Raw genomic sequence first — 25,636 nt, forward strand, 5'->3', positions numbered from 1 at the left:
ATTCTAATTCTGTTGACCCAATCTCAGAAGTCAAAGAAAGGACTTGAAAACAAGAACCAAAGTACATTTCTTTTTTTTTTTAATCTTTTGTAACCATTTTTTATGGATGAATATGTGTAATTTGGTAAAATATCTTTTTCTGATAATGGTGAAAGCAGAGATATGACTTCAAGTAAAGGTATTGTATTTTTATTTATTCAGAATGAAAATTACATGTGCCTTGAAGCTCGGTTGAGAACAGAAGATATTCTCAGTAATGATAATGATCTTACATCTAATAAAATACAATTATCAAGCCTTTTGAAGGGTGTTAATCTTGAAGATAGCGTGCCACAAAAATAGGTTTCTATTTTTATTTATTTTCATTTAGCTTATTTTATTTTATTTATATAATTCTATTCTGAAAATGAACATGTTGATGATAAATGATAGCATATGTTTCATCTATGGCACCTGATGATCGAAAAATGTAATTAACTCTTACTATTAACTAAAACAATAATAATATGTTATTGGTGTACTTTACCAGTAAATTGAAGGTGTTTTTCTTGAAAGTGGATCTCTGGAGGTATATTTTTTTTTTCTTCAAATAAGGGTGAAGTATATAAAAAAAGCACAACATACTTTCGTAACTTTATTGATTTATCACTGAAATATTTTTTATATGATCGTTATTGTAGAAGTTTCAACTGCTTCTTAAACTTCCAACGGGTCAACCATTTATTCATAAAGTCAAACTTCATAGTGTAGCTTCTGTTAATGAATCCCTTTATGTAATTATACATTTTAGTTTATATATCATCACCAAACTCAGAAGTGTTAATACAAAAATAGCAATGTATTTTATGTTCTCTGTCAATCATAATATCTCACTTTTAACTTACCTTCCAACCCCTGCAACGCAGAGAGAGTCTTTTCTAGTTTATAATAATTACCTAGCCATTCATAGTGTAACTTCTGTTAACGAATCCCTTTATGTAATTATGCATTTTAATTTATATATCATCACCAAACTCAGAAGTGTTAATACAAAAATAGCAATGTATTTTTTGTTATCTGTTAATTGTAATATTTCACTTTTAACTTACCTTCCAACCCCTGCAACGCAGGAGAATCTTTTCTAGTTTATAATAATTACCTAGCCATTCACAGTGTAACTTCTGTTAACGAATCCCTTTATGTAATTATGCATTTTAGTTTATATATCATCACCAAACTCAGAAGTGTTAATACAAAAATAGCAATGTATTTTCTGTTCTCTGTTAATCATAATATCTCACTTTTAACTTACCTTCCAACCCCTGCAACGCAGGGAGAATCTTTTCTAGTTTATAATAATTACCTAGCCATTCATAGTGTAACTTCTGTTAACGAATCCCTTTATGTAATTATGCATTTTAGTTTATATATCATTGCAAAACTCAGAAGTGTTAATACAAAAATAGCAATGTATTTTCTGTTATCTGTTAATCGTAATATTTCACTTTTAACTTATCTTCCAACCCCTGCAACGCAGGAGAATCTTTTCTAGTTTATAATAATTACCTAACCATTAACAAAGTTAAACTAAAACAAAACAAAAAAAAGAAAAAATCCAACAAACTACGTTATACATTTGGAGTTTACTCTTGTAAACAACTCAAACTCATCCATCGATACATCATGGGGGCAAAACTGTCATAAACCATAAAGTTCAATTCAGATTTCAGCATTTAGTAATTTTGAATCTAAAAGACAAAATTGCAAGAATGGTCCCTGTGGTATGTCCAAAAATGTTACTTTTGGCCAAACAGGTTTGGACTAGCACCAATAGTCAAAAAGTTATCATTTTGTTGCGGTTTTGGTCCAAAACAGTTTAAAAAATCTAAAAATGACGGATTTGCCCTTTTCCATTTGTTTTTTGTTTTTCTCTTTGTTATTTAATTATTTTATAAGTAAAAAAATATAAAAAAAATAAAAGAAAATATTTCTCTCTCTCTCTCTCTCTCTCTCTCTTTCTCTCTCTCTCTCTCTCTCTCTCTCAAGATAACAGCCAACATACCCTCTCTTCCATCATCTTCCTCAACGAGCTCTCCATCAAAAACACATCAGAGTCTCTGCTATTTTTCCTCCAAATTAAAACCTACTTCCATCTTCATCCCTTTCCCCTAAGAACAAGAACAAAATAACTCAAAGTCAGAAACCCTACAAGTTGAAGCAGAAAAAGATGAATCAATCACCGACCCAAATCATCAATTCTTCAAATTACAAACATATTCTCAAAACCCAGACCCTTACCTAGAAGGAAAATTCACTCTCCAGAAAAATCGTCGGTCTTCCTAGCACCTTTCGTCCTTTCCCCTACCATCACTAACACTGAACCCGAACAACCTGAATCTGAAATAGAACAACACAAAACCCTAATTATCAATATTGCAGAATTCGAAACCGAATATAAAGGATATGAAGAATATGAAGAAAGATCTGGCGGCTTCTGCTGATTCGTTCCACAACAACAATCCACAACAATAGATCCATAATAGCAGCGTCGGTGGTGGCAGGGGTTGCTCCATCAGCTTCTGCTGCTTCATTTCTTGCTGTTCCAACGAACTCAACGAGAGGGAGAGCAGGGAGGTAAGAGCTTTCAAAATAGAAATTTGGGTTTGATTTTATAGATGAAGGTGAAGAAATCTAGGTCAAAATCGAAATTTAGGTTTGATTAGGGAAGAGAGTAGGCATGAAGGAAAAAGATGGGGAGATGGCGAGAGGGTGATTTATAGTGACGTGAAAGAGGGTGATCAACAAGAAATCAAGAACATAAGGGAGGCGTTGTGAGCGGTTTCCAGTAACGCTACCTTACTGGTGGTTGTGGGTGGCAATTTGGTGGCTGTGGGCGGCGATTGGTAACGATGAACTTATCTTCTTTGGTAATAACCTGTGCTTCATCAAGATGGTTGATGGAGTAATGGAGTTCCATTAGTGTGTGTATGTGTGTATTTTGGGTAAGAACATAATCGCGTAAGAGAGAGAGAGAGAGAGAGAGAGAGAGAGAGAGAGAGTGAGAGAGAGAGAGAGAAAGAGAGAAAGAGTGTGTGTGAGTGAGTGAGTGAGAGAGAGAAAAAAAAAGAAAGAAAGATATATGTATTTTCTTTTTTTATTTCTCTTAAATTATAAAAGTATTTATATAAATAAATAAACTGAACAAACAAAATCCAAGGGCAAAATTGTTATTACAAAATAGTTTAAAGTAAATTGGACTAAAGTGGCAAGAAAATGAAAACCTTTGGACCATAAATGCTAGTCGAAATCTGTTTGGCCAAAGTGGTAATTTCGACCATTCTTGCAATTTTGTCAATCTAAAATAATAAAATCTAATCACCTGATCCAGTGCCCGTATAGCAAGCCGCCGATTCACCGCCGGCGGAGACACCGTCTCTTCTTTTACTAGTTGTCAGGCAGCGTACTCGCATCCACCACCATGTCTGCTTCGATAAGGCGCAGAATCCAAATCGAGGTTAACTCCTCCGATACTGGAGACGATGATAAGGAGAAAACAGATCTCGGCAGCGATGAGCCCACACCGTCTGACGGAAACATCACAGAAGATCACGATCCTTTCTCCGGAGGTAAAGTCCGTAGGAAAGCATCTATTGCCAGAAGTTTCAGAGGTGATTATGTTGATGTTCGCTCCAAGCCCTATCTCATGAAAATTCTCGAAAAACAAGGCAAGTGAATTGAGTCACTTCCAAATATAAAAGTCAAATTGTAGATGTACTAGCTTATCTTTCAATTATGATATTTTGGAATTTAGTTCATCAACTGGTTGATGATGAAGTAGCTCGACTGAATCAGTTGAATACAACAAGATGCAATATGTTCAACTCTACCCGTGGTAGACATTTGGTGTGAGCATTCAGATGTCTGTTATTTTGGATAGTAAAGAGCTTGAGGCAGCTAGCAGGATTAGCAATATGCCGATTAGATATATATGTTTTTTTTTTTTTTTTTTTTTTTCATGGAGTGATAGTTGAACATATGCAGGTGACAGGGGAGTCATCTTTGCTGATGAAGTTCTCAAGTTTACAGGTTCAGGAAAGATGAAACGCAGAATTCTTGTAATTACCAATTTTGCCATCTATGTTGTTGATCAAGAGACATATACACTTAAAAGACGGATTGCCCTTGCTGCAGTCGAGAAGCTTTGTTTGAGTGAATTAAGTGATAATTTTTTTTCCATTATCGTCCCTACTGAGTATGATCTTCTCTTGGCTAGTACTCGCAAGACTGAGATTGTAAGCCTGTTGGTGGAATCTATGAAGAACACATCAAATTACGAATTGGAAGTTCACCTATCTAACAGGTAATCTTAAATTTGTAATGTGCATTCATTTTGATGTTTTTGTCATTTCATCATCCATCGTGTATTTGAAGAAATAGCAACTTACTTTCATTTATTTATGTCATTTCTTTCTAATACAAAATACTTTTAATTTAGAATGTAACTAGATTTTTGGTCTTCTTGTATAGCTGATTTTTGCAAATTTGGAATTTATTTGAGCTCTTTGCATTCCAAGAAAATGATTATACATTTGGGACCAAAATTACAAAAATCAGCTACATTCAGGGACCAAAAATAGTCATTTTACTTAGAACAGGAACCAAAAATGTTACAAGAACCTCGAATGAGGACCAAAATTGCAAGAGAAATTTTTTTGGACCAAAATTGCAAGAGATATTTTTTTGGACCAAAATTGAAAAACTTAGCTATACTTTAATTTATTTCTTAGAGCATCTCAGACACATAACACCATTCTTAGTATTCATTTCCTAACTAATTAGCTTTATTTTTTACATCAAAAAGTATATGTTTAGACATTTAGTATAATCCTTTTTTGCAAGAGAAAACTTTTTGAAACTTATGATAATGATGTAGAATGTTATAATAAAGAAATTAATAAAAGTGCATTGCTAATTCTTGCATTGAATCCTTTTGTGTTTTGCTTATTTAGTTCTTGTGTCTGTCGTCATGCTTTTGCAGTTTTGAGTACCATGCTACTTCTGAGATAGTTAAAGAAATTCAGTTTGAGGAGGTTGAAGGTGAACCTATTTCTTTTAAAATATATTCATCAACTTAAAAATTTATATTTTCTTCAACTACAACTTATATTTATTAATTTACTTACATTTCAGGTGGTATCCGAACAAGAATTGTGAAAAAATAAAGAGCTGTTTATGTTTGTAGTTATTCTTGTTTTGTAATTCTTTTATTTTTGTGTGTAATATGATTTTTTTTTTCTTTCCGACTTTTACAATTTAACCCCAATTGAACATGATTTCGAGTTTTCTCAGTTTTGTATTATATTTTAGCACTTGTGCAAACAACGTTTCACTTTATTCCAAGTTTATGCAACAAAGTTGTTTGTTTTTTATACAAAATATGCAATGATGTTTATTATATGATAGAAACGTAAAATTAGTTCTTTTTGTTTCAATGTTGCATATTTCTGTCCGGCAAAAATTTCGTTTAAAACACAACTTTGTTGCATAAAGTAGGATGCCCTAAAAGTAACACATTTTTACATAAATAAGCATTCTACCTATAACCTATTTCAGTATGGGAGGAGACTATGATTGAAATACATTTGATATTACATGGTTTGTTTTTTTCCATCAAGCCTTATATGTTCATTTACCTTTACATTTCAAAAAACAAATTTCACTGTTATCATGGAAAAAGCTGGGAGGGAAAAAAAGAAAAAAAGGGAAAATAGATAAAAGGTTAGTGTACCATGTTATTTTGCTTAACCCATTAAGTCATTATGTCCAGATTAAGTCAAAAAAGAGCAATCGTGTATAATTGTTTAGATTGAATGCTCAACCAAACATGTAACATATTATGATTCCTATAACATATTACATTCCACATATAAAAACAAAACGCCTCGTAACATGTTATGCACCAAATTTCTTATTGATATAAATTTCGATTGTGAACTGTTGTTATATTATGCTAGATGCACCAGTGATTCGAATGTTCTCCACCAATTTCACGACCTCCGCCATTTTCGGCCTCTGCTCCGGCGACTTCCCAACACATTGCATGGCTATCTGCAACATCTCAACCATCTCCTCTTCTATATTGGGGTACTTCAAAAGCTCCACATCAAAAACCTCAGCTGTCCATTCCTCCTGAACCACTGAGTGCACCCATCTCACCAAGTGCACCACCTCATTCCCACACGTTGCATTAGCCGGTGACTTTCCGGTGAGAAGCTCAAGTAGTAAAACCCCAAAAGAGTAGACGTCTGATGCTTGGTAGATTTTCTTGGCGGCCATTGTTTCCGGTGCTTGGTAGCCACCGCCCCTCACCGCCGCCGGAGTCGTCACTCCCGCCAGGCCCATTTCAGAGATACAACCGTGGCGGTGGCGGTTGAGGAAGGTGTTGGAGGATTTTATGTTTCCATGAACAAGCTTTCCTCCGGATTGTGTGTGGATGTGAGTTATTCCTTTTGCTACTCCCGCTGCTATTTTTAATCGGCTTTCCCAATCTAAAGGATTCCTATTATTTCCTATTTTTGCTGCAAAATCAGACATTCAGAGCATCAACAACAAAATAAATAAGTTTGCAAAATGTTCCACCAAGTTTACAAATTACCATGTAACATCGAGGAAACGCTCCCTTCATTGAAGTAGTCATACACCATTAACTTTTCATCTTTGGAGTAGTAATAAGCTCTTAAAGGAACCACATTCTCATGTCGTATGCTTCCAACAACCTCCATTTGTTGCTCAAATTCCCGTTTTGTTACATACACGTCTTTTAATCTCTTCACCACAACTGCATTTGAATCCTCCAATGCTGCTTTATAAGTTGTACCGAAAGTACCCTTCCCCAGAACCTCTGCAGAAGCCCTAAAAAGATCCTCCAAGTTGAACGCCAGGTTACTTCCCTCAAAGAAAACCAGGTTCCCGTTTCCGTTTCCATTTCCAAGGCTTCTCGATCGCAAATTCTCCATGCCCTTTTGATTCTTATCTCTTCTCTGCAAATCCTGATTTTTAGCTTCTGTCTTCAAATGCCAAACCACCAATAGCAAAGCAAGTAATCCCAGCACTAACACGGAACACCCAATTACGATCCCAAGGATTGCAGATTCACTCAGTTTTGAGGGTTTCTTTTGAGGAGAAAGAGCAGGAAGCGATAAGGAACCAGAGTTTGGTGCCAGGTTGTTTCCGAGAAAAGCCGACCTAGGAAATCTTCCGAGAGATCGAGGCACGGTTCCAGTGAAAAAATTGTTGGACAAATCTATAATTTGTAAACTCGAGATACAGAAATCGGGGATTTCACCGGAAAGTGAGTTGTTAGCGAGACTCAAAACTGTGAGGTGAGTCAGACTTGAAATGGAAGGAGAAATGCTTCCAGTAAAACCATTGTGGGAGAGATTAAGAACAGAGAGATTGTTCCAGACGGATAAATTCGAAGGCAATGGACCAGATAAGTTATTGCATTGAAGATGTAGAGATGTTAAGTTTTTCAGATTGGAGAAATCAGATGGAAAAGGACCTGATAATCCATTGGATCTTAAGCTCAAGATCTGAAGATTTGATAGTCGGCTGAGAGTGTTCGGAGGTATAGAGCCATGAAAACTAAGCGCAGGCAAACGAAGAGCTATTATCGATGAACGTTGATGATCGCATGTCACCCCAGTCCAGTTACTACAAGCCAAAGAATTCATTCGCCAGTTAATCGCAGAAGAATGCGGAATTTTTTGGATGAAATCGAGTAAGATCTTCTTATCTTCTGTAGGTTCAGTTGTAACTAGAGAGAAAATAGCCCCAAACAAGAATACTGCAATGAAACTGAACTTGTTCATCGTCTCCGTTTTCTCTCAAGTCTCAAAACCTACAAAACCTTCCACATCTGCATGAAATCTAACAAAAGGAACGAGTAAATACACAGAACTTTAACAGAATCAGTGTAGGATAGAATCATATAACGATTATCTTCATTCTGTTGAACATACACCGAATTAAACTGAAAAAAAAAAAAAAAAAAAAAAAAAACGTAAATATATGAATGTACGTCTTCCTGTGTTTCGGAATGCAATTGAAGGTCGGCACATTCAGAAAACGCCTTCGTGATTTCGTATACAGCACACATATTCATGATTGTGCGAATGCCAAATTTGCAAAAAAACAAGTTAAAGCTAGAAACTCACCAATGGACGAACAGATCTCAACTCCTTGGGCTCTGTAACAACTCCATCAAAACCTCCAAACAATCGGGCTTAGGTGTCGATTTTACTCGAGAAGCGGATGTATAGAAATGTCGAAAGGGAACGAACAATGAAACGGCTGAAAGAAACTCTACTCAAATCTGAATTACTGAGAGAGATTGCGTGTGGCAGAAGGATTAATAATTTTTGTACGGAAAAAGTGAGTAAATTCTACTATTGGTGTTGCAGGGAGAGATATGGCGGGATAACTGGAGGATGCACATGGTGATGGAGTATAGACGAAGGACTTTAATCAAAGTGTCTTTGTAAAACTAAAAGAAAAATAACAACATATTATTATAACATTATTAACATATGCATTGATGGGCATGTTTTTTTGTACAAAAAGAATTACAATAAGTTTTACAAAAACCATTCTTTTCTCCTTTTTCTGCATTAACATGTATATGTGTTTTATATATATCATAGTATCATAGTATAGTATCAATATGAAATTATCGTTTCTAATCAAACTAGCTGTATAAAATAATATTTAAAAATGTTTGTTGTTTAAAACTATAAAAATGAAATCACTTGTTTGTATGTCTCATGTAGGAAAACCACAAAACTTACCAGATTTCATAATAATAAAAAATTAACTTTTCTGTTATATATATAAAAAAAAAAAGTTTATAAAAAATAAATTACGCTTTAATTACAATTCTTATACCGCATAACAATATACTTACTATTTATGATAAAAGAAATAAATATATTAAAGAAACAACGTTTAGCCGTTTCAATAGATTTTAATTTATAGATGAAGATGAAACTATATATCAACAAATCAGAGTGGCGCAGCGGAAGCGTGGTGGGCCCATAACCCACAGGTCCCAGGATCGAAACCTGGCTCTGATAAATAAGAGTAGCTTTCGCGTTAATTTTGTTTTTGCTCTCTAGATTCCAGACGATGTCGTTTTGTAAAGCAACGGACAGGATCTAATAAGAAGTTAAAGAACGTCAGATAGAGACCCCGCGATATATCGGGGTTACATACTAAATTTTATTAAAAAAACATACAGAAAACGAAAAGAACAGGAAAACCCTAATTCTTTCAATTTCCTTTAAAATATCGCGAGAAAATCCGACAACCGACACCATTTTTTCCGAATCTGCAACCTCCGCTTATCTCTCATTCATCAATTATAAGTGAAGATCTCCTTCACTTCGTTTCGCTCACCCTCTGTAAGCCATATCTTATTTCTCGCTACTTTCTCCCCCATTTTCTCTTCATTAAGTACTTAGTAAAATCTACAACCCTAATTTCTATTGTAAGAAGATAAAAGTTTGTGTGCTTATCGATTCCTAATCTCTAGAATTTTCGTGCTTATCGATGCGTGTAGTGAAATAATTGAAATAAATATTTGAACTTCTTCCCTGACCCGAGTTTCTATTAGCTCGTGTTTTTTATCCTTAGAAGCTTTTGAACTCGAAATTTAGAAAGAAAAAAATTGGTAACTTTACCTTCTAATTATGGATTTTGTGAAGATTGATTGGTCTAGTTGTATCATTTTTTGTGCTACATTTGTTAGCAGATTAATTAGACACGTAGAACCAATTATCTAGTAGATCTGCAAGACCATGAGGAATCCGTTCAAATTTTTTACATTTTGCTTTTTCAATTCGTTTCATTTGATTGAAGAATGCATAAATTTGCTGAAAAGTTTTTTATGCTACAATCTTTTGAGTGGAAACCATTATAGTTTTGTTGGAAACTGTAATCTATCCATTTTAACTATATCTTTTGAATGCGCTTGTGCTAAGTTTGCTACTTAGCTATTCCCTCAACCAAGATTAGTTATAAAATTCAGAGACATTTAAGTACATCTTTTGAATGTAATTCCCTACTAAATACTAACTATAACAAAACTTTCTTGTTTATCCTATTAATGTAACCAGGGTGAAATGCAAGGTGTATTCTCTACATAAGTAAGTCCCTATCTTTTTTTGATTTGGAGTTTTTTTGTCATCTCTCTGAATCATAGAATCATATGCAATTTGAACAAATTTCATTTATAAGATTTCATTTTTTGGGGGGCAGTGGTGCGAGAGAAAGATGTTTGTTGGGAATATGCTGAGAAACTAGACGGAAACAAGGTGAAATGCAAATTCTGTCTTAGAATTTTAAACGGTGGCATAAGTAGACTAAAGCATCATCTTTCTAGGCTTCCAAGTAAAGGTGTAAATCCATGTAGCAAAGTTAGAGATGATGTGAGCGATAGAGTTAGGAACATAATAGCATCAAAAGAAGACATTAAAGAAGTTCCTTCAACAAAAAAACAAAAAAGAGAAGAACCCAAATCTTCTCCTATAACCATCTCTCAAAATAGAAGTCTTGTTACCCTAGAAACATCATCTCCAATCACCAAAATATTTTCCAACATTACCCAAAATGCCCCTAGCAATAACCAAGAAGATGCTGAAAGAAGCATAGCCCTTTTCTTTTTTGAAAACAAACTAGACTTCGGTGTTGCGCGTTCTTCATCTTACCAATTAATGATTGATTCAATCACGAAATGTGGTAATGGGTTTAAAGGTCCTTCCCCCGAAACCCTAAAAAACAATTGGTTACAGATTATAAAAACCGAAGTGTCCTCACAATCTAAAGAAATTGAAAAAGAATGGACAACAACAGGCTGCACAATAATTGTGGAAACATGGACAGATCACAAATCAAGAACTCTAATCAACTTCCTAATTTCATCTCCATCAAGCACATTCTTCCATAAATCCGTAGACGCGAGTTCTTACTTCAAGAACACAAAGTTCTTAACCGATTTGTTCGATTCTGTAATCCAAGAATTCGGTCCTGAAAACATTGTTCAGATAATCTTGGACAACACTTTGAATTGCACAAGTGTAGTGAATCATATCCTCCAATCTTATGGGACAATTTTCGTGTCCCCATGTGCTTCACAATGTTTAAATGCAATCTTGAAAGAATTCTCAAAGATAGATTGGGTGAATCGTTGTATCTTACAAGCACAAGTTATTTCAAAGTTCATATACAATGATTCATCGGTTCTTGATATGATGAAAAAGTACACTGTAAATGAAGAAATCATCAAAACAGGAATCACAAAATACGTGTCTCACTTCCTTTCATTGCAATCCATCTTAAAACAACGTTCTAGATTGAAACACATGTTTAATTCCCCTGAGTTCACCAACAACCCTGTGTATGGAAATAAACCACAAAGTATCACATGCATTGAGATTCTTGAAGACAATGAGTTTTGGCGGGGGGTGGAGGAGTGTGTGGCGGTTTCCGACCCCTTTTTAAAGGTGATGAGGGAGGTTTCCGGTGGGAAACCGGCGGTGGGGTCCATTTATGAGCTGATGACAAAAGCTAAGGAGTCGATTAGGACTTATTACATTATGGATGATATAAAGTGTAAAACTTTTTTTGATATTGTGGATCAAAAATGGCAGAGCCACCTTCATTCACCTTTACATTCAGCTGCTGCTTTTTTGAATCCGGGTATTCAGTATAATCCAGAAATCAAGTTTCTTGGATCGATAAAAGAAGATTTTTTTAGGGTTTTGGAGAAATTGCTTCCGACTCCTGAATTGAGACGAGATATTACAAATCAAATCCTGTTGTTTACAAGGGCCACAGGGATGTTTGGATGCAATCTTGCTAAGGAGGCCATTGATGCTGTTTCACCTGGTAAGTTTTTCGTACCTTTTTTTTAAAAAAAACCGTCTGAAGGTGTGAGTAAATGACTGTTTTACCCTTGCATACAGGAATTTGGTGGGAACAATACGGGGACTCGGCTCCGACACTACAACGAGTTGCAATGAGAATACTGAGTCAAGTGTGCAGCAGTTGTACATTCGAGAGACATTGGAGTATGTTTCAACAAATACATTCAGAGAAAAGAAATAAGATTGATAAAGAAACTTTGAATGATATTGCATACATACATTACAATCTAAAGCTCTCAAGGGCAAAAAGGTCAAGTTTAGAGAATGATCCGATACAGTTGGAGGATATTGATATGACTTCAGCATGGGTTGCAGAGAGCGAGAACCCCACCCCGACTCAGTGGCTTGACCGATTTGGTTCGGCTCTTGATGGTAATGATTTGAATACCAGACAGTTTAGTAATTCTATTTTTGGTCCAAATGATCATATGTTTAATTTGTAGCAAAAGTTACATAAAAACCACTATATATTTTAGTAATTTGTGTGGTTTAACAACTATATTTCAATTTCGTCAGTGATAGGCTAGCTAACCAAGTTTGACAAGTTTTTCCCACTTTGACCTGTTATGACCTCCTATACCAAAGTTCAAATCGAAATCTTTGTCGATGTTTATAGGCTGTGATTCGACACAAAATATTCCCCTAAAGACTAAATTTTGACCCGTTTAACCTCTGCTATGCTATAGCAGGTCAAAGTGATCAACATAGAAAAAATTGTCAAACTTGGATGACTTTTATTGGCGAGACTGAAATATCGTGGTTAAGTTACAAAATGGTCAAAATACAGTGGGTTGGGTTTTATGTATTTTGCACTAATTTGTAATATATATAACGTGAATTATATTTGGTAGCAAGATGATATCGGTAGCCAAAGAATTTGATTGGTGATCGGTTTAGGTTTGGATGAGTAAAAGTGTACATTTGGTATATTTGTAGTCTTGTACTCCCCCTCCTCCATACATTATTTAGTTTCATGCAAAGATATATATATATATATATATATATATATATATATATATATATATATATATATATATATATATATATATATATAAAATTTGGTTTTTGCAATGTTTGGCAAATATAAAATTTACCTTGTTAATTCTAACTTTAATCAAATAACTTTTGTTAAAGATCATCAATAAAATGATTATCCCTAACAATTTTTAGGTTTCGATGAGTAAAAGTGTGCGTGTGACAGTGTTTTAAAAACTGGTTTTTTAATTGAACCGGTCGAGTGACGTTTTCCGGTTCAACCGGATGGTCAAACTAGTTCTATATTTTTATATGTTTTTAATTATCCTGCATACATTGATTACAAAAACTTGTCATCTTTTTAGTATTACAAACCTAAATAGAATGCAACATATAAAAACAATCATTATAGAAGTCAAAATCAAACAAAGAAGACCAAAACAAACACAAAAATCCAAGAATGTCCGGTTTAACCCGGTCCATTCCGGTTCAATTCAGCCGGTTGAACCGGTTTTTTACCAAAACCGGCCGGTTCAATCCGGTCAGAAATCATTATAAAACCGGTCCAAATCGAACCGCCCTCACCTCCGGTTACCGGTTCGACCGGCCGGTTCGAACCGGTTTTTAAAACACTGACGTGTGGTATGTGTGGTATGTTTTGTATCTCATAAAATGAATTTTGCGCCCTTCCACCAGTGTTTTAAAAACCGGTTCGAACCGGCCGGTTGAAGCGGGAACCGGAGGTGAGGGCGGTTCGATTTGGACCGGTTTTATAATGATTTCCTGACCGGATTGAACCGGCCGGTTTTGGTAAAAAACCGGTTCAACCGGCTGAATTGAACCGGAATGAACCGGACATTCTTGGATTTTTGTGTTTGTTTTGATCTTTTTTGTTTGATTTTGACTTCTATAATGATTGTTTGTATATGTTGCATTCTATTTAGGTTTGTAATACTAAAAAGATGACAAGTTTTTGTAATCAATGTATGCAGGATAATTAAAAACATATAAAAATATAGAACTGGTTTGACCATCCGGTTGAACCGGAAAACATCACTCGACCGGTTCAATTAAAAAACCAGTTTTTAAAACATTGCCTTCCACAGCCAAAACTTATGTTATGAATCTTGAAGAAGTTTTTCTATGATAAACGCCCCAAGGATCCAAATTAAGCCGTCCATATCATTCATCGCTTTGTCTCAATTCAAAAGTATATATAGCCGATGCAACATGCAAGATTGTACCACAATAAACAAGTTTCTATGGTAGGTAGGAGCTATGATTAACTTATTATCACGTTAGTAATTTTCTCATAAAAGACTTCAAATTTCAAAACATCATCACCATTAAAAGATACAAACATACAATACAAGAAAAGTTCATACGTCAATACTCAATCAACAAAATTGTACGTTCCTTTTTCGGATCAAGATTATTCTTGACATAATAGTAGTGTTGTAATACATGACAAATAATAAATAAACTACTAGACTAAATTAAGCACCACTCACTCTCGCTCCTAAAAAAAGAAAAGAACACGACACACACGACACAAGAGCTTCTGTTTAGACCTGTCTGACCTGAATATTATGGGTGGATTGGAACCGCCAGATGGGCTGCCTCCCACTCTGAACAAGTGCCACCTGTTCGCCTTCCTTTATCATCCCTTGATTCTGCACATACAAAATAATTATATATTTTTTTTTAAAAAGGAAAATAATAAATACCAAATATACACAATATATTACTATTATATTAAAACATAGATTTACCTTCAATGTACCAAGAGCATTCGCAAATGTCTCCTCAGCATCATTAGAGAACTCCATGTAAATCGGGCATACTCCTTGATACAAAGCCAACTTCTGTTGTATTCTTTTCCTGGTTTACAAACAACAATTATTTATTTAAATATTAGCATATATAATGAAAATTACAGTTATTGAAAGCATATATACATATATGATTGTGATTTGTGAGTGACCTACTCATTTGTGAAGGCAAAAATAGTGCCAGTGGGGCGATAATGGCTCAATAAAACAGCCATGAAACCAGTTCTAGTGAACACCACAATTGATGTTCCAAGAGTGTTGGACATTGATGTCGCATGGAATGCAAACATTTCACTCATATGGTTCTGCAACATATGTTATATAATAAGCAATTTTAAAACTATTATTGAGTTGTAACTAAATTTGAAATTAAAAAAAATAATAATAAGTCAAACCTTAAAGGCTTGACCAAGATTAGAGGGTGTGACACCGCCGGCTATGCTGGCTTCAGTTCTCAACGACACCGTGTGCATTACTTTAACGGCTTTTAAGGGAAACCTGCATGCACCAGGACATTAATCAGTAAATGACCAATTTACCCTTTTGGAAAAAAAAAAAAAGTCTTACTTTCCATGAGCTGTTTCTCCGGATAGCATAACTGCATCAGCACCCTCTCTAACAGCAATAGCAATGTCTGAGACCTCAGCTCTTGTTGGTGTGGGATGAACTATCATGCTTTCAAGCATATTTGTTGCAACTATCACAGCTTTTCCCATGCTACGACATGTCCTGATTATCTCTTCCTAAATTAAACCACGATTAATCATTCTACTAATCAATCAAATCAACACCTTTAACCAAAAAACCAAAACTTACTTACCTGCAACAATGGAACCTCTTCAATAGGCAACTCTGCTCCAAGATCTCCTCTTGCAACCATTGCCTGACCAAAGTAAAGCAACACCATCAGTTTAGGGTTTAGGGTTTAGGGTTTCAACAACAAAACTAATTTACCCCATCTGATGCTGTGATGATTGATTGTAAGTTTGGTATAGAGTCTGCACTTTCTATTTTTGGAATTACTTGGATATCTGCATTACAGCCTAATAAAAGAGAAACAACGTTGCAATGAAGTTCAAAGTAATAGAATCTGATCCATGTGTGTGTGTGTGTTGGCGTGTTGTTGTTATTCTTACTTTTGAGGTAATTCTTCAACTCAATGATGACTTCTGCATCTTTAACAAACGAGACTGCATAGAAATCAACTTGATTGTCCACTCCAAATTTGATATCATCCCAGTCCTTTTCTGTTGCAATATAGTATCATCATCATGTTCATTTTATTCCAAAAAGTTGATAATCTTCAAAACAAATATGAATTATTCAAGTCATTAGAAAGATTATGGTTATTGAGTCTAACCAGTAATGGATGGAAGAGTTGCACTTTTTCCTCGAACATTTAAATGGCGTCTGGATTTGAGTTCACCACCATCCACAACTTCACATTTCACTGAATCTTCAGTTTTGGACTTAACCAATAACGACATCATACCACCTATGTGTAAGCATATGCTGTCATTTATGTTTTCATGTTGTGTGGAAATTGACCTAATCTATATCAAGTAATATCTTGAATGTAAAAAGTAAAACAATCAGGTGTGATGTAAAAGGTCATTTTTAGCATACCATCAACCAAAAGCATGTCACCAGCTTCAACATCATTCACAAAATCATCATAGTTAACACTAACACAGTCTGCTGTCCCAACACCCCTTTTTATGGTGAAAGTGAATTCTTCACCGTTTACTAAGTTAACAGGCTGTGGCAAGTCCCCACTCCTGACTTCAGGCCCCTGTAAACAGATGAAAATATTATGATTCCTTCTGAAAGATTGGCAAAAAAAAAATCCTGATAAAAGATGAAGCCTACCTTTGTGTCGAGCATAATGGCAATAACATTATCCTTGGATTGAGCATTGTATTCTTTAACCAAGTCGATAACTTTCTGATGAGATGCATGGTCTCCATGGGACATGTTCAGTCTTGCTACATTCATACCAGCCTCAGCCAGCTTCCATATCATTTCCTTGGTGTCTGTGGATGGACCTATTGTGCAAACAATTTTTGTCTTGCGTTTCACCAATGGTCTGGACCATATACCTACCGATGAATCACCTTGCTGTAAAACTTCCGGTGATTGATGATTCCTTTCTATCTGATGGCAAAAAGAAATTTTCGTATCAGGTTAAAAGCAGCCCAATATGAAGATGAAAGAGATTATGAACATGTAATTGCAATGATAGAAGGAGCGGTTTTAACAGTGTAAAGTTGGAGTTTGATGCGGTTTTAAGCTCGACAAATACTGGCTGACAGATGAATGCTGAACGTAAATTGGTCACAAAATCCATTTTTGCATTTAAAACCTAATATGACTGAAATAAAAGATCCAGCGGTATGTTTGAGCGTAAGCTGAAATCAAGCATGACAACCAACCCAGATCAACCAAAACCAACCAACGAGAGAAAAAATTAAAACTATATACGACCTTGGTCACGTCTTCAGGTGTAACCGGAACAACTTCGACCTCCTGTCTCCTTGCGGTGACGCTAAGAACACGGTGGTGGTTCTGACTAATCCGATCATTGTTACCAATCAGAAGTTTGGAAGCGAAACCACTAGGCTTGATCTTTTCAATCTGATTGCTAAGAGAACCAGAAGAGCTAGGGCACGCAAATGAAGTATGAGTCAACTTGGAAGCAACCACTTGAGCCATTGATTGTTCGAAAACTCAAATCAAATTTGATTATTTTGATAGGGAACAGGAAGAACCAAATCAAATGGAACCAACAGGTAGATATAATTTTGCAGACCAAATGAGGATTATTATAAAATGAGGGCGAGGGCGATGGTTTCCGTGTGAAGTTGTGTTTGGGGAAATCGCCGCTTATATTTTGGAGAGAAAGATGGAATGGCCGTTTCTCGTTTGTATCGAAGAGGCGTAGCAAAACAAGTGCAGTGCTGAGTGGACTTTCCTGAATAGTGTTGCTGTTGCTTCAAAATTGAAATCTAATACTTTTCTTTTTATAGAATATTATTGTCAAAACTCAAAATTAGGTGTCACTATTTGGACCGGTATCACATATATCATGGATTTTGGACTGCATCTAGGTCTAGGTTTGCATTTTCCGATTTTGTACCCGGTACATGTTTAGGTGCATACATTATGATTCGTTGTAGCCCTACCGAAAATCATTTTATCTATTATGATTGTAGGAATGAGCATTTCGACCAAACGGTTAAAAGATTTAACTAGATTTGTATAACATTGGTTACATCTGACCTAGTTTCAAATGCAAAACACAAATAAAGTTTCATTTGGAGTAAGTTACTCACATCCACCATTTTAGAATAATTTAGCTGAAAGATTTCTAAAAAAACATAGTTTTCTTCTAAGTATTTATGATTCATTTGTGTAATATTAATGATGTTTGTGTTCTCATTAAAAATAACTCATTAATTGTATACTTAATGTTCAAATCAAAGTCGGTGTTTTGGTTTGTTTGACTTTTATATATATATATATATATATATATATATATATATATATATATATATATATATATATATATATATATATATATATATGCCTAGATTATTTTATTTAAACTAATTATTGTGTTATTGTATGCATAAATATGGACCAATCATTTTACTTATTTGAAGAAAAGTGATTAATACATATTATTGAATTAAAAATAATCGAAAAATACCATCTAATTTAACTAGAAGGGTATTTTAGTCAACTAACATAGATTTAATAAAGGAAGTTTGCATATTTTAAGGGATTATAGATTCTATTAATTTTAAAAATTTGATTCTATTAATTTTAAAAATCTGATTTTAAGAATTATTAGGTTTTTAATTTGGACATTCTGACAGAATATATTTGAATATATTCAAAAATAAAAAAAAATCTTGAACCATAAAATAATAAAAATATTCGTGAACATATTTTTCTTGTAGAATAACAAATTCTCGAACCAACAATTGAAGAATTAAAATAAAAATTATATTAATTCTTATAGAATACATGTAACAATTGTTAAAAATTACATTTATTGTTAAAGAATAAAACTAAAAAACTTTCAAATCGGAAAAAAAAACATCAAAATCTAACAAATACACTAATTTATTCTAAAAGAATAATGTTGCTAAGAGGCGTCGCTTAAATTTTGTGCTCCGTTCTTCAAGCATCAACTTCTATGGAAACAAATCCAATGAATAAATTAGTGAAAAAATATCTATATTTCATTCCAACATAATTGGAATTCGTGATTCCATTATGATAGAATTGGAATTCATTTACCAATAATTATATTAATTCAGGGCATTCTAACAGAATATATTCATGATTATCCTAATAAAACATTCTTTTCTAATAGAATACTATATATGTAACAAATCCAGTTTACAAAAAAAAAGTAGACAACCCTGCAATCTTGCCCTTCTGATTTCTTTGTGTTGAGAAAATGCAACATAAAGAGGTTTGCTAGCAACCATCTTTCCATTCATTTCATTCAACTATAAAATTAGATACAAAATTTTAACTTTTTACATATACTATTCGAATATAATAAAAATAGTAAATGCAAATATCTGCTTACTGTTCTAGAAGCTTTCTCAGAAATGGAAAATGCAATAAAGCCTAATCCTTAAGTAGTTTCATTAGCATCACGCGTGACCTGTCACCTGTTGATAAACAAATACAATTAACAACTGATTTATACAATTAGTTTGTATCTAGAGTAGTGATTCTTGATTAACAAACCTTACAAGAACAAGAGAGCAATAGTGTAGGAGAGTTGATCGTCATATAGTTTGCAATTAGAAAAATTGTTTTGTTCCATATAGAGCAATACTCTACACCTAACAACCACAAAAAAGTAAAACCTCTTAAAAGTTGAGATAAATAATATAGAATGAAACCTAACACGAAGGGGACTGGAGATGCTTCTACAAGTCAGGAACATTGATTTGGCACTGAATTGCTCGTTTCTGATTCACCACAGGAAGAAATGACATCATTCCGGCGAGCATTACTCCATTGTTGGAACGATCAATAAAGAAACAAAAGCAAAAATCAAACTTCCGAATCTACCTTCTGATTTGGCGTTGTTGTTTTTCTTCTCTTACATACGCAACGCTGGCTTCTACTTTGGGTTTCCGACTTCCTAATTCAACGGGTTTGAACTATGAAAGAGGGTAGGGCTGGAACCTGGGCTAGTAAAAAAATTGAAAATTAATTTTGAGGGTGAGCCTAGGCTTACCCTAGCCCTCGTGTGCCTCCGCCCATGTCGTGTAGTCGTTCACGGTGGTCGACTGCCCCAACTGTGTCAACATCTTCTTCAATCCACTTGTGTAATCCAGATTGTTTAGCTGCAACAGAATAAATCCACCCTAAATTTCCTGCATAAAAGTTTCAGAAAGATAAAAAAATTTAATTGATGATCACAGACCTGCCATAAAATAGGGGAAAGAAGAGTTGCGATTGGTTATGGAGATGGCAATGGTGTTTCTTTTGGTAAAACATAGAGTTGTGGTGGGCAATAATCTGGATCTAAAAGACCTCGATTAAATAAATAGTTTTTCCCGATTCTGAAATCGGTGGTGTTTAAAGGAAGAAGATGATAAATTCGATGAAGGTTTCTCGATGGTTACCGATGGTGTACCAGAGGGAGATGAGAGGGAAAAGGTTGGGGGCGGCGATGAATAGAAGAGAGTAGAGAAGAGGTGGACGTGAGGATATATATTAAGTTTTAAAACAGATATTCCTAAATTAAAGGGATATTAATTGATTTATATATTTACCATAATTAATTAAATATAAGATTACATATTTACCCTTTTAAAATGATTGACCCATATTTATGCATAGAATAACACAATACTTAGTTAAAACATTTGAACCTAGCTCTCTCTCTCTCTCTCTCTCTCTCTCTATATATATATATATATATATATATATATATATATATATATATATATATATAACCTTGTAAAGCATCTTTGGTCAAACGCTGAATTTTAAGTCGTCCAAACAATTATGCAACATATACAATCGGTTTATGTATTCAAATTTTATTTGGTAAACAAATCATTGTTATCATCCCTCAATCTCTTATTAGTTTGACCATGCGTATTTGTTTGACCGGCTCCTTCAAGTATTTCGGCGTTTCCCCGTATCTCAATATTTTTTGTTATGTTCATTATTATATAAACCGGAAGACTCATTCAAATAGAATTCCCCATTCGGCACATTGATCTAGCATCGATCTATAAAGAAACCCTAGTTGTCAACCTCTATCAACAGTGATTACAACCTCTTAAAAGAACCGATCCTTTTAGTGGCGATATTCCTTACCAATTTGTCTCCAGCAATGTGCAGCTAACCCATCCCATATGTTCTTCTCCACCGACTTCATCACTTTCTCGAAGACATGAAGGTAGATCCATTGAAGTTGTGTACAATCGATCTTCCTTATAGTCGTGTGAGTCTTTTATTATGTATACATGAATTAGTTTACGCCATGACGCCGTCGGAGTATCATCACATTGTCTCCGCTGTAAGCATCCTAAATATCGCCCTCGCCCCTGTATCTAGTTATTTCGTTGTATTTTTGAAGTCATGAATAGAAGAGAATGGGGAAGAGGTGGACGTGAGGATATATATTAAGTTTTAAAATAGATATATATTCCTAAATTAAAGGGATATTAATTGATTTATATATTTACCATAATTAATTAAATATAAGATTACATATTTTCCCTTTTAAAATGATTGGCCCATATTTATGCATACAATAACACAATACTTATATATATATATATATATATATATATATATATATATATATAACCTTATAAAACATCTTTGGTCAAACGTTGAATTTTAAGTCGTCCAAACAATTATGCAACATATACAATCGGTTTATGTATTCAAATTTTATTTGGTAAACAAATCATTGTTATCATCCCTCAATCTCTTATTAGTTTGACCATGCGTATTTGTTTGACCGACTCCTTCGAGTATTTCGGCGTTTCCCCGTATCTCGAGATTTTTTGTTATGTTCATTATTATATAAACTGGAAGACTCATTCAAATAGAATTCCCCATTCGGCACATTGATCTAGCATCGATCTATAAAGAAACCCTAGCCGTCAACCTCTATCAACAGTGATTACAACCTCTTAAAAGAGTTGATCCTTTTAGTGGCGATGTTCCTTACCAATTTGTCTCCAGCAATGTGCAGGTAACCCATCACATATGTTTGTAGCACCTGGTTTCCGGTATGTGAATTTTATTTGAGCATTGCCCTAATTTAACCTTGGACTCGGTGAGTCATAGGGTCCGACTCGCCGAGTAGGGACGAGACTCAGGACACGTTTTAAGTAGGCGACTCGGCGAGTCCACATCCGGGACTCGGCGAGTCACCGCTGCTGGATGAAACCCTAAGTTTCAAGGGTTTGCACCCTATTTAAACTCTCATTCCGCCCCAACTCGTCCCCATTCACCCCCAGAACTCCCCCTACATTGTTTTCCCTTGCTTCCTTGAGAGTTTGAGGTGTTCTTGGTGTATTCTTGAAGGTTTTGAGGAGTAAGAGGAGTGGATCAAGAAGAGGAGAAGGAGATCAGCCATCTTTGTGTTATTTCAACATTTCCTTTGAGGTATAACCCGTTTTCCCCTTGATTCTATGCTTAAAACTTCATTTAGGTCCTTCTTGGTCAATTCCCCAAGTTTGTATGTGCATTATATGTCGTAATAAGGCGTTTGGCCTTTGGATCTATGCAAGATTGAGCTCCAGGAGCTCAGATCTGTTAGCTTTTTGGCCCCATGAGGCTTGTTAGCCCTAGATCTACCCTTTTGAGACATTTTGAGCCCTATAATCCATTTTGGTGAATATCCACACGTAAAGTTGGAAACTTTATGTGTGATTCGTGCCCTAGAAGTCCAGATCTATGAATGGCATGGACTGGAATCGAGCAAATCGGTATATTTAAGAAGTGCATGGCGACGACTCGGCGAGTCGCATAGGTGACTCGGCGAGTCTGGTCGCGAGTCACCGATTTGGTCCCTTCTTCATGTGTCGAGTTGAGCCATGAGTCACAGGGGGTGACTCGGTGAGTTGGGAGCTGAACTCACCCATGTTAGGACTCGGCGAGTCAATGCCCTGACTCGGCGAGTCCAAGGCAATCTTCATAGATCAAGAACAGACTCGGCGAGTTGTTCATACAACTCGGCGAGTCTTAGCATAAAGTGTTCTTCGGATGAAGATGAACTCGACGAGTTGTTCATACAACTCGGCGAGTAGGATGAAGAAGTTGTATGACAGTTAGAAGGTGAACTCGCCGAGTCATAGCCCGACTCGACGAGTAGAACCAGGGACCCAGGACATTGGTTTGCTAGGGACTCGGCGAGTGGTGATCCACTCGGCGAGTCGGGTCAACTGAAAGTTAACCCTAGCTTTGGCTTAGGGCTAAACCAGGGGTAAAATGGTCATTTTACCTAAAGGACAGTTAGCAGTGTTTGATTGAGTATGTTGTGGGAATTGCAGCCGGAGGACTCCCGGAGCAGCAGCTGTCAGTTAGTTCCCGATCAGTTCAGCAGCTACTTTGAGGTGAGTTAGCTTCCAGTAGCGGTGGGTCTAAGGCCACAATGCCGACCCACCAGTAGGAGATGTATGATAGATGATTGTCTTTGTGATATCATTTAAGTTTGCTATTACCTGACATGTTATATGCTAGCATGATATGTTGTATGTGATAGTAGTAGAGTTTGGTTGTTAGGACCGAAGGGTAGTCAGACACCCCAGATACGTCTGACAGTACGTGATGATATGTATGCATGTTGGCTTGTTATGTTATATGTGATCGTAGTAGTAGGGGGTGAAATAGTCCCCGAGGATCGGTTGTTAGGACCGATGGGTAGTTAGCACCCCAGAATGGCTTGACATGGGTAGTCAGCACCCCAGAATGGCTTGACACGGGTAAGACGGCACCCCAGAATGGCCGTATGGGGAGGTCGGCACCCCAGAATGGCCGTACCGGGTAGTCAGGCACCCCAGAATAGCCTGGCAGTACGTATGTTATGTGTTTGTATGGTATGAGGTACGTTGGGGGAACTCACTAAGCTTTGTGCTTACGTTTACAGTTTTGTTTTCAGGTACCTCTGCATCGAAGGGGAAGGAGCCGGCGCGGTAGCGACACGTCATACACACACTCTTCGGTTTCCGCATTTATGAGATTTACTGGGATTGTACTCTGATATTTTGATGGGATGTATGGTTTGACTTTTTAGAACATGACTGCGATGTGTTATGGTGTGAACAAACAATGTTTTTATTTATTAATGTTTTCTAAAATAATACCTCAAAAATGAAATTTTCGGACGTAAAAATTGGGTCGTTACAATGTTCTTCTCCACCAACTTCATCACTTTCTCGAAGATATGAAGGTAGATCCATCGAAGTTGAGTACAATCGATCTTCCTTACATTCGTGTGAGTCTTTTATTATGCATACATGAATTAGTTTACGCCATGACGCCATCGGAGTATCATCACAATGTCTCTGCTGTAAGCATCCTAAATACCGCCCTCGCCCCTGTATCTGGTTATTTCGTTGTATTTTTGAAGTCATGAATATCAAGGTAAGATTTTATTGATATAATTTTTTTTTGTTTCGAGTGTGAAGTTTAAGACTTTTGCATTGGCTTGACAGTTGGGATGGATAGGGGTTTCTTTCTCTATATGTCTTGGCACACACACAAAACAACCCATACTCACCAATTCTTTCTTTGTCTAGGGTTGTAAATATCAATAGAAGTGTTGAACAAATCCATAATTGATTGAATTCATTTTGCAATTTTGAACTGGAAGCATCATTTTATCGATAATCCCATGTAGCTTCATAGATTTTAATATTTGTTTTTTGTTTGTATTACAGGTTTAATGATAATTTTGTACTATTTGTTATGGGTTACCCTCTTGATTTATGAAGCCTCTGTAAATCTGCATCGATTTCTTTTAAACGTTTAATTTTTTTTGTTTTTTTTCTAAGGTGTTGTTATAATTCTGTATATTTTGAAGCATTGACATTTGAAAGTTTTTCATATGTAGGATAAACAACCTAGGCTTTGATATGCCAAGAAAGGATAATGGTAAACAAGCAACAACATCATCCATTGCATTAATAATGTAATTTAATACAAGTGTGTTCTATATAGTTATAAGATACCAAAAATATGAATCAAAATAAGAGATGAGTCTTGAACGTGCTCCATCTTCTCAAAACCTAGCATCGGTACCTGTCTACTGATGACCTGAGAATACATTTTATATTTGAAAGAGTTGATCAGCTTTAAAGCTGATGAGTTCATAAGCATTTTTGTGTCATTGTTTGTATGAAAATGTTTGTAAGTGTTTGATGTATAAGTTTGTAAATGTTTGTAGTAAATGTTTGTATCTCCTAGAAAATCCTATATTTTCTACTAAAAAGTAGCCTTCTACCAAGGCATCAAATGTTCTGTATCTTTGTTTTGATAAAAGTGTGTATTTTCCCAAGTATGACTATCATTACAAAATATAGTTTTTACATTACCGTTTATGTGAGAAGATCACAATGTGAATGCAATGGGAAAAATAATAAAGTACTATAGTGTTGTATTATAGTAACTATTGTTGTACTGACTACCTTAAACCGGTTATTAATTAAGGTATAATGTGATATAATTGTAACCATACTTGATCGACTTAGTAAAACACGATGCTCGAAGACGTCGAAATGGTATGATATTCGTCACCCGTAGACCTGCAGGTCCCACTATAGCTAACAGCAAGGTGTAGGACGGTCAGTCCCGTATAGATCTATACAC

The 25,636-nt window shown here is 35.4% G+C and overlaps 4 protein-coding genes and 1 long non-coding RNA gene across 8 annotated transcripts; 2 read left to right on the forward strand and 3 right to left on the reverse strand.

Annotated features, from left to right (window-relative positions):
• Nucleotides 1-1,785: 1,785 nt before the first annotated feature.
• Nucleotides 1,786-3,454, reverse strand: LOC145008628 (uncharacterized). Its single transcript, XR_013663571.1, has 3 exons — nt 3,359-3,454; nt 2,278-2,376; nt 1,786-2,147 (listed from the first exon to the last, which is right to left on the reverse strand). It is a non-coding gene; the product is annotated as an uncharacterized LOC145008628 (long non-coding RNA).
• On the forward strand, nt 3,326-5,379 carry LOC145008627 (myosin heavy chain-like protein). Its single transcript, XM_078967210.1, has 4 exons — nt 3,326-3,704; nt 4,021-4,339; nt 5,018-5,076; nt 5,170-5,379. Exons 1-4 carry the CDS (start codon nt 3,458-3,460, stop codon nt 5,199-5,201), a joined length of 657 nt encoding a protein of 218 aa, XP_078823336.1. The 5' UTR covers nt 3,326-3,457; the 3' UTR covers nt 5,202-5,379.
• A 428-nt stretch (nt 5,380-5,807) lies between these two features.
• On the reverse strand, nt 5,808-8,527 carry LOC145008626 (putative inactive receptor kinase At4g23740). Of its 3 annotated transcripts, none has more exons than XM_078967209.1 (3): nt 8,196-8,527; nt 6,635-7,897; nt 5,808-6,557 (listed from the first exon to the last, which is right to left on the reverse strand). In XM_078967209.1, exons 2-3 carry the CDS (start codon nt 7,848-7,850, stop codon nt 5,980-5,982), a joined length of 1,794 nt encoding a protein of 597 aa, XP_078823335.1. In that variant the 5' UTR covers nt 7,851-7,897; nt 8,196-8,527; the 3' UTR covers nt 5,808-5,979. The 3 variants fall into 3 exon arrangements, with proteins under 3 accessions (XP_078823335.1, XP_078823332.1, XP_078823334.1); XM_078967206.1 differs by having other exon boundaries at nt 6,635-7,908; XM_078967208.1 differs by having other exon boundaries at nt 6,635-8,011.
• Nucleotides 8,528-9,258: 731 nt separating this feature from the next.
• LOC145010757 (hAT transposon superfamily) lies at nt 9,259-12,889 on the forward strand. 2 transcript variants are annotated; one of them, XM_078969285.1, is made up of 4 exons: nt 9,259-9,437; nt 10,152-10,181; nt 10,294-11,922; nt 12,000-12,889. In XM_078969285.1, coding segments are annotated over exons 2-4 (2,034 nt in total). In that variant the 5' UTR covers nt 9,259-9,437; nt 10,152-10,180; the 3' UTR covers nt 12,404-12,889. The 2 variants fall into 2 exon arrangements, with proteins under 2 accessions (XP_078825411.1, XP_078825412.1); XM_078969286.1 differs by lacking the exon at nt 9,259-9,437 and having other exon boundaries at nt 9,444-10,181.
• A 1,373-nt stretch (nt 12,890-14,262) lies between these two features.
• Nucleotides 14,263-17,747, reverse strand: PKP-BETA1 (plastidic pyruvate kinase beta subunit 1). Its single transcript, XM_078970031.1, has 12 exons — nt 17,252-17,747; nt 16,637-16,921; nt 16,394-16,559; nt 16,128-16,262; nt 15,904-16,014; nt 15,722-15,810; nt 15,588-15,650; nt 15,335-15,510; nt 15,163-15,265; nt 14,924-15,072; nt 14,708-14,816; nt 14,263-14,608 (listed from the first exon to the last, which is right to left on the reverse strand). Exons 1-12 carry the CDS (start codon nt 17,477-17,479, stop codon nt 14,501-14,503), a joined length of 1,722 nt encoding a protein of 573 aa, XP_078826157.1. The 5' UTR covers nt 17,480-17,747; the 3' UTR covers nt 14,263-14,500.
• Between the last annotated feature and the right edge of the window lie 7,889 nt (nt 17,748-25,636).

The sequence above is a fragment of the Lactuca saligna genome, chromosome 8 (genome assembly GCF_052625555.1).
Source record: "Lactuca saligna cultivar CGN05327 chromosome 8, ASM5262555v1, whole genome shotgun sequence".
NCBI lineage: Eukaryota > Viridiplantae > Streptophyta > Magnoliopsida > Asterales > Asteraceae > Lactuca > Lactuca saligna.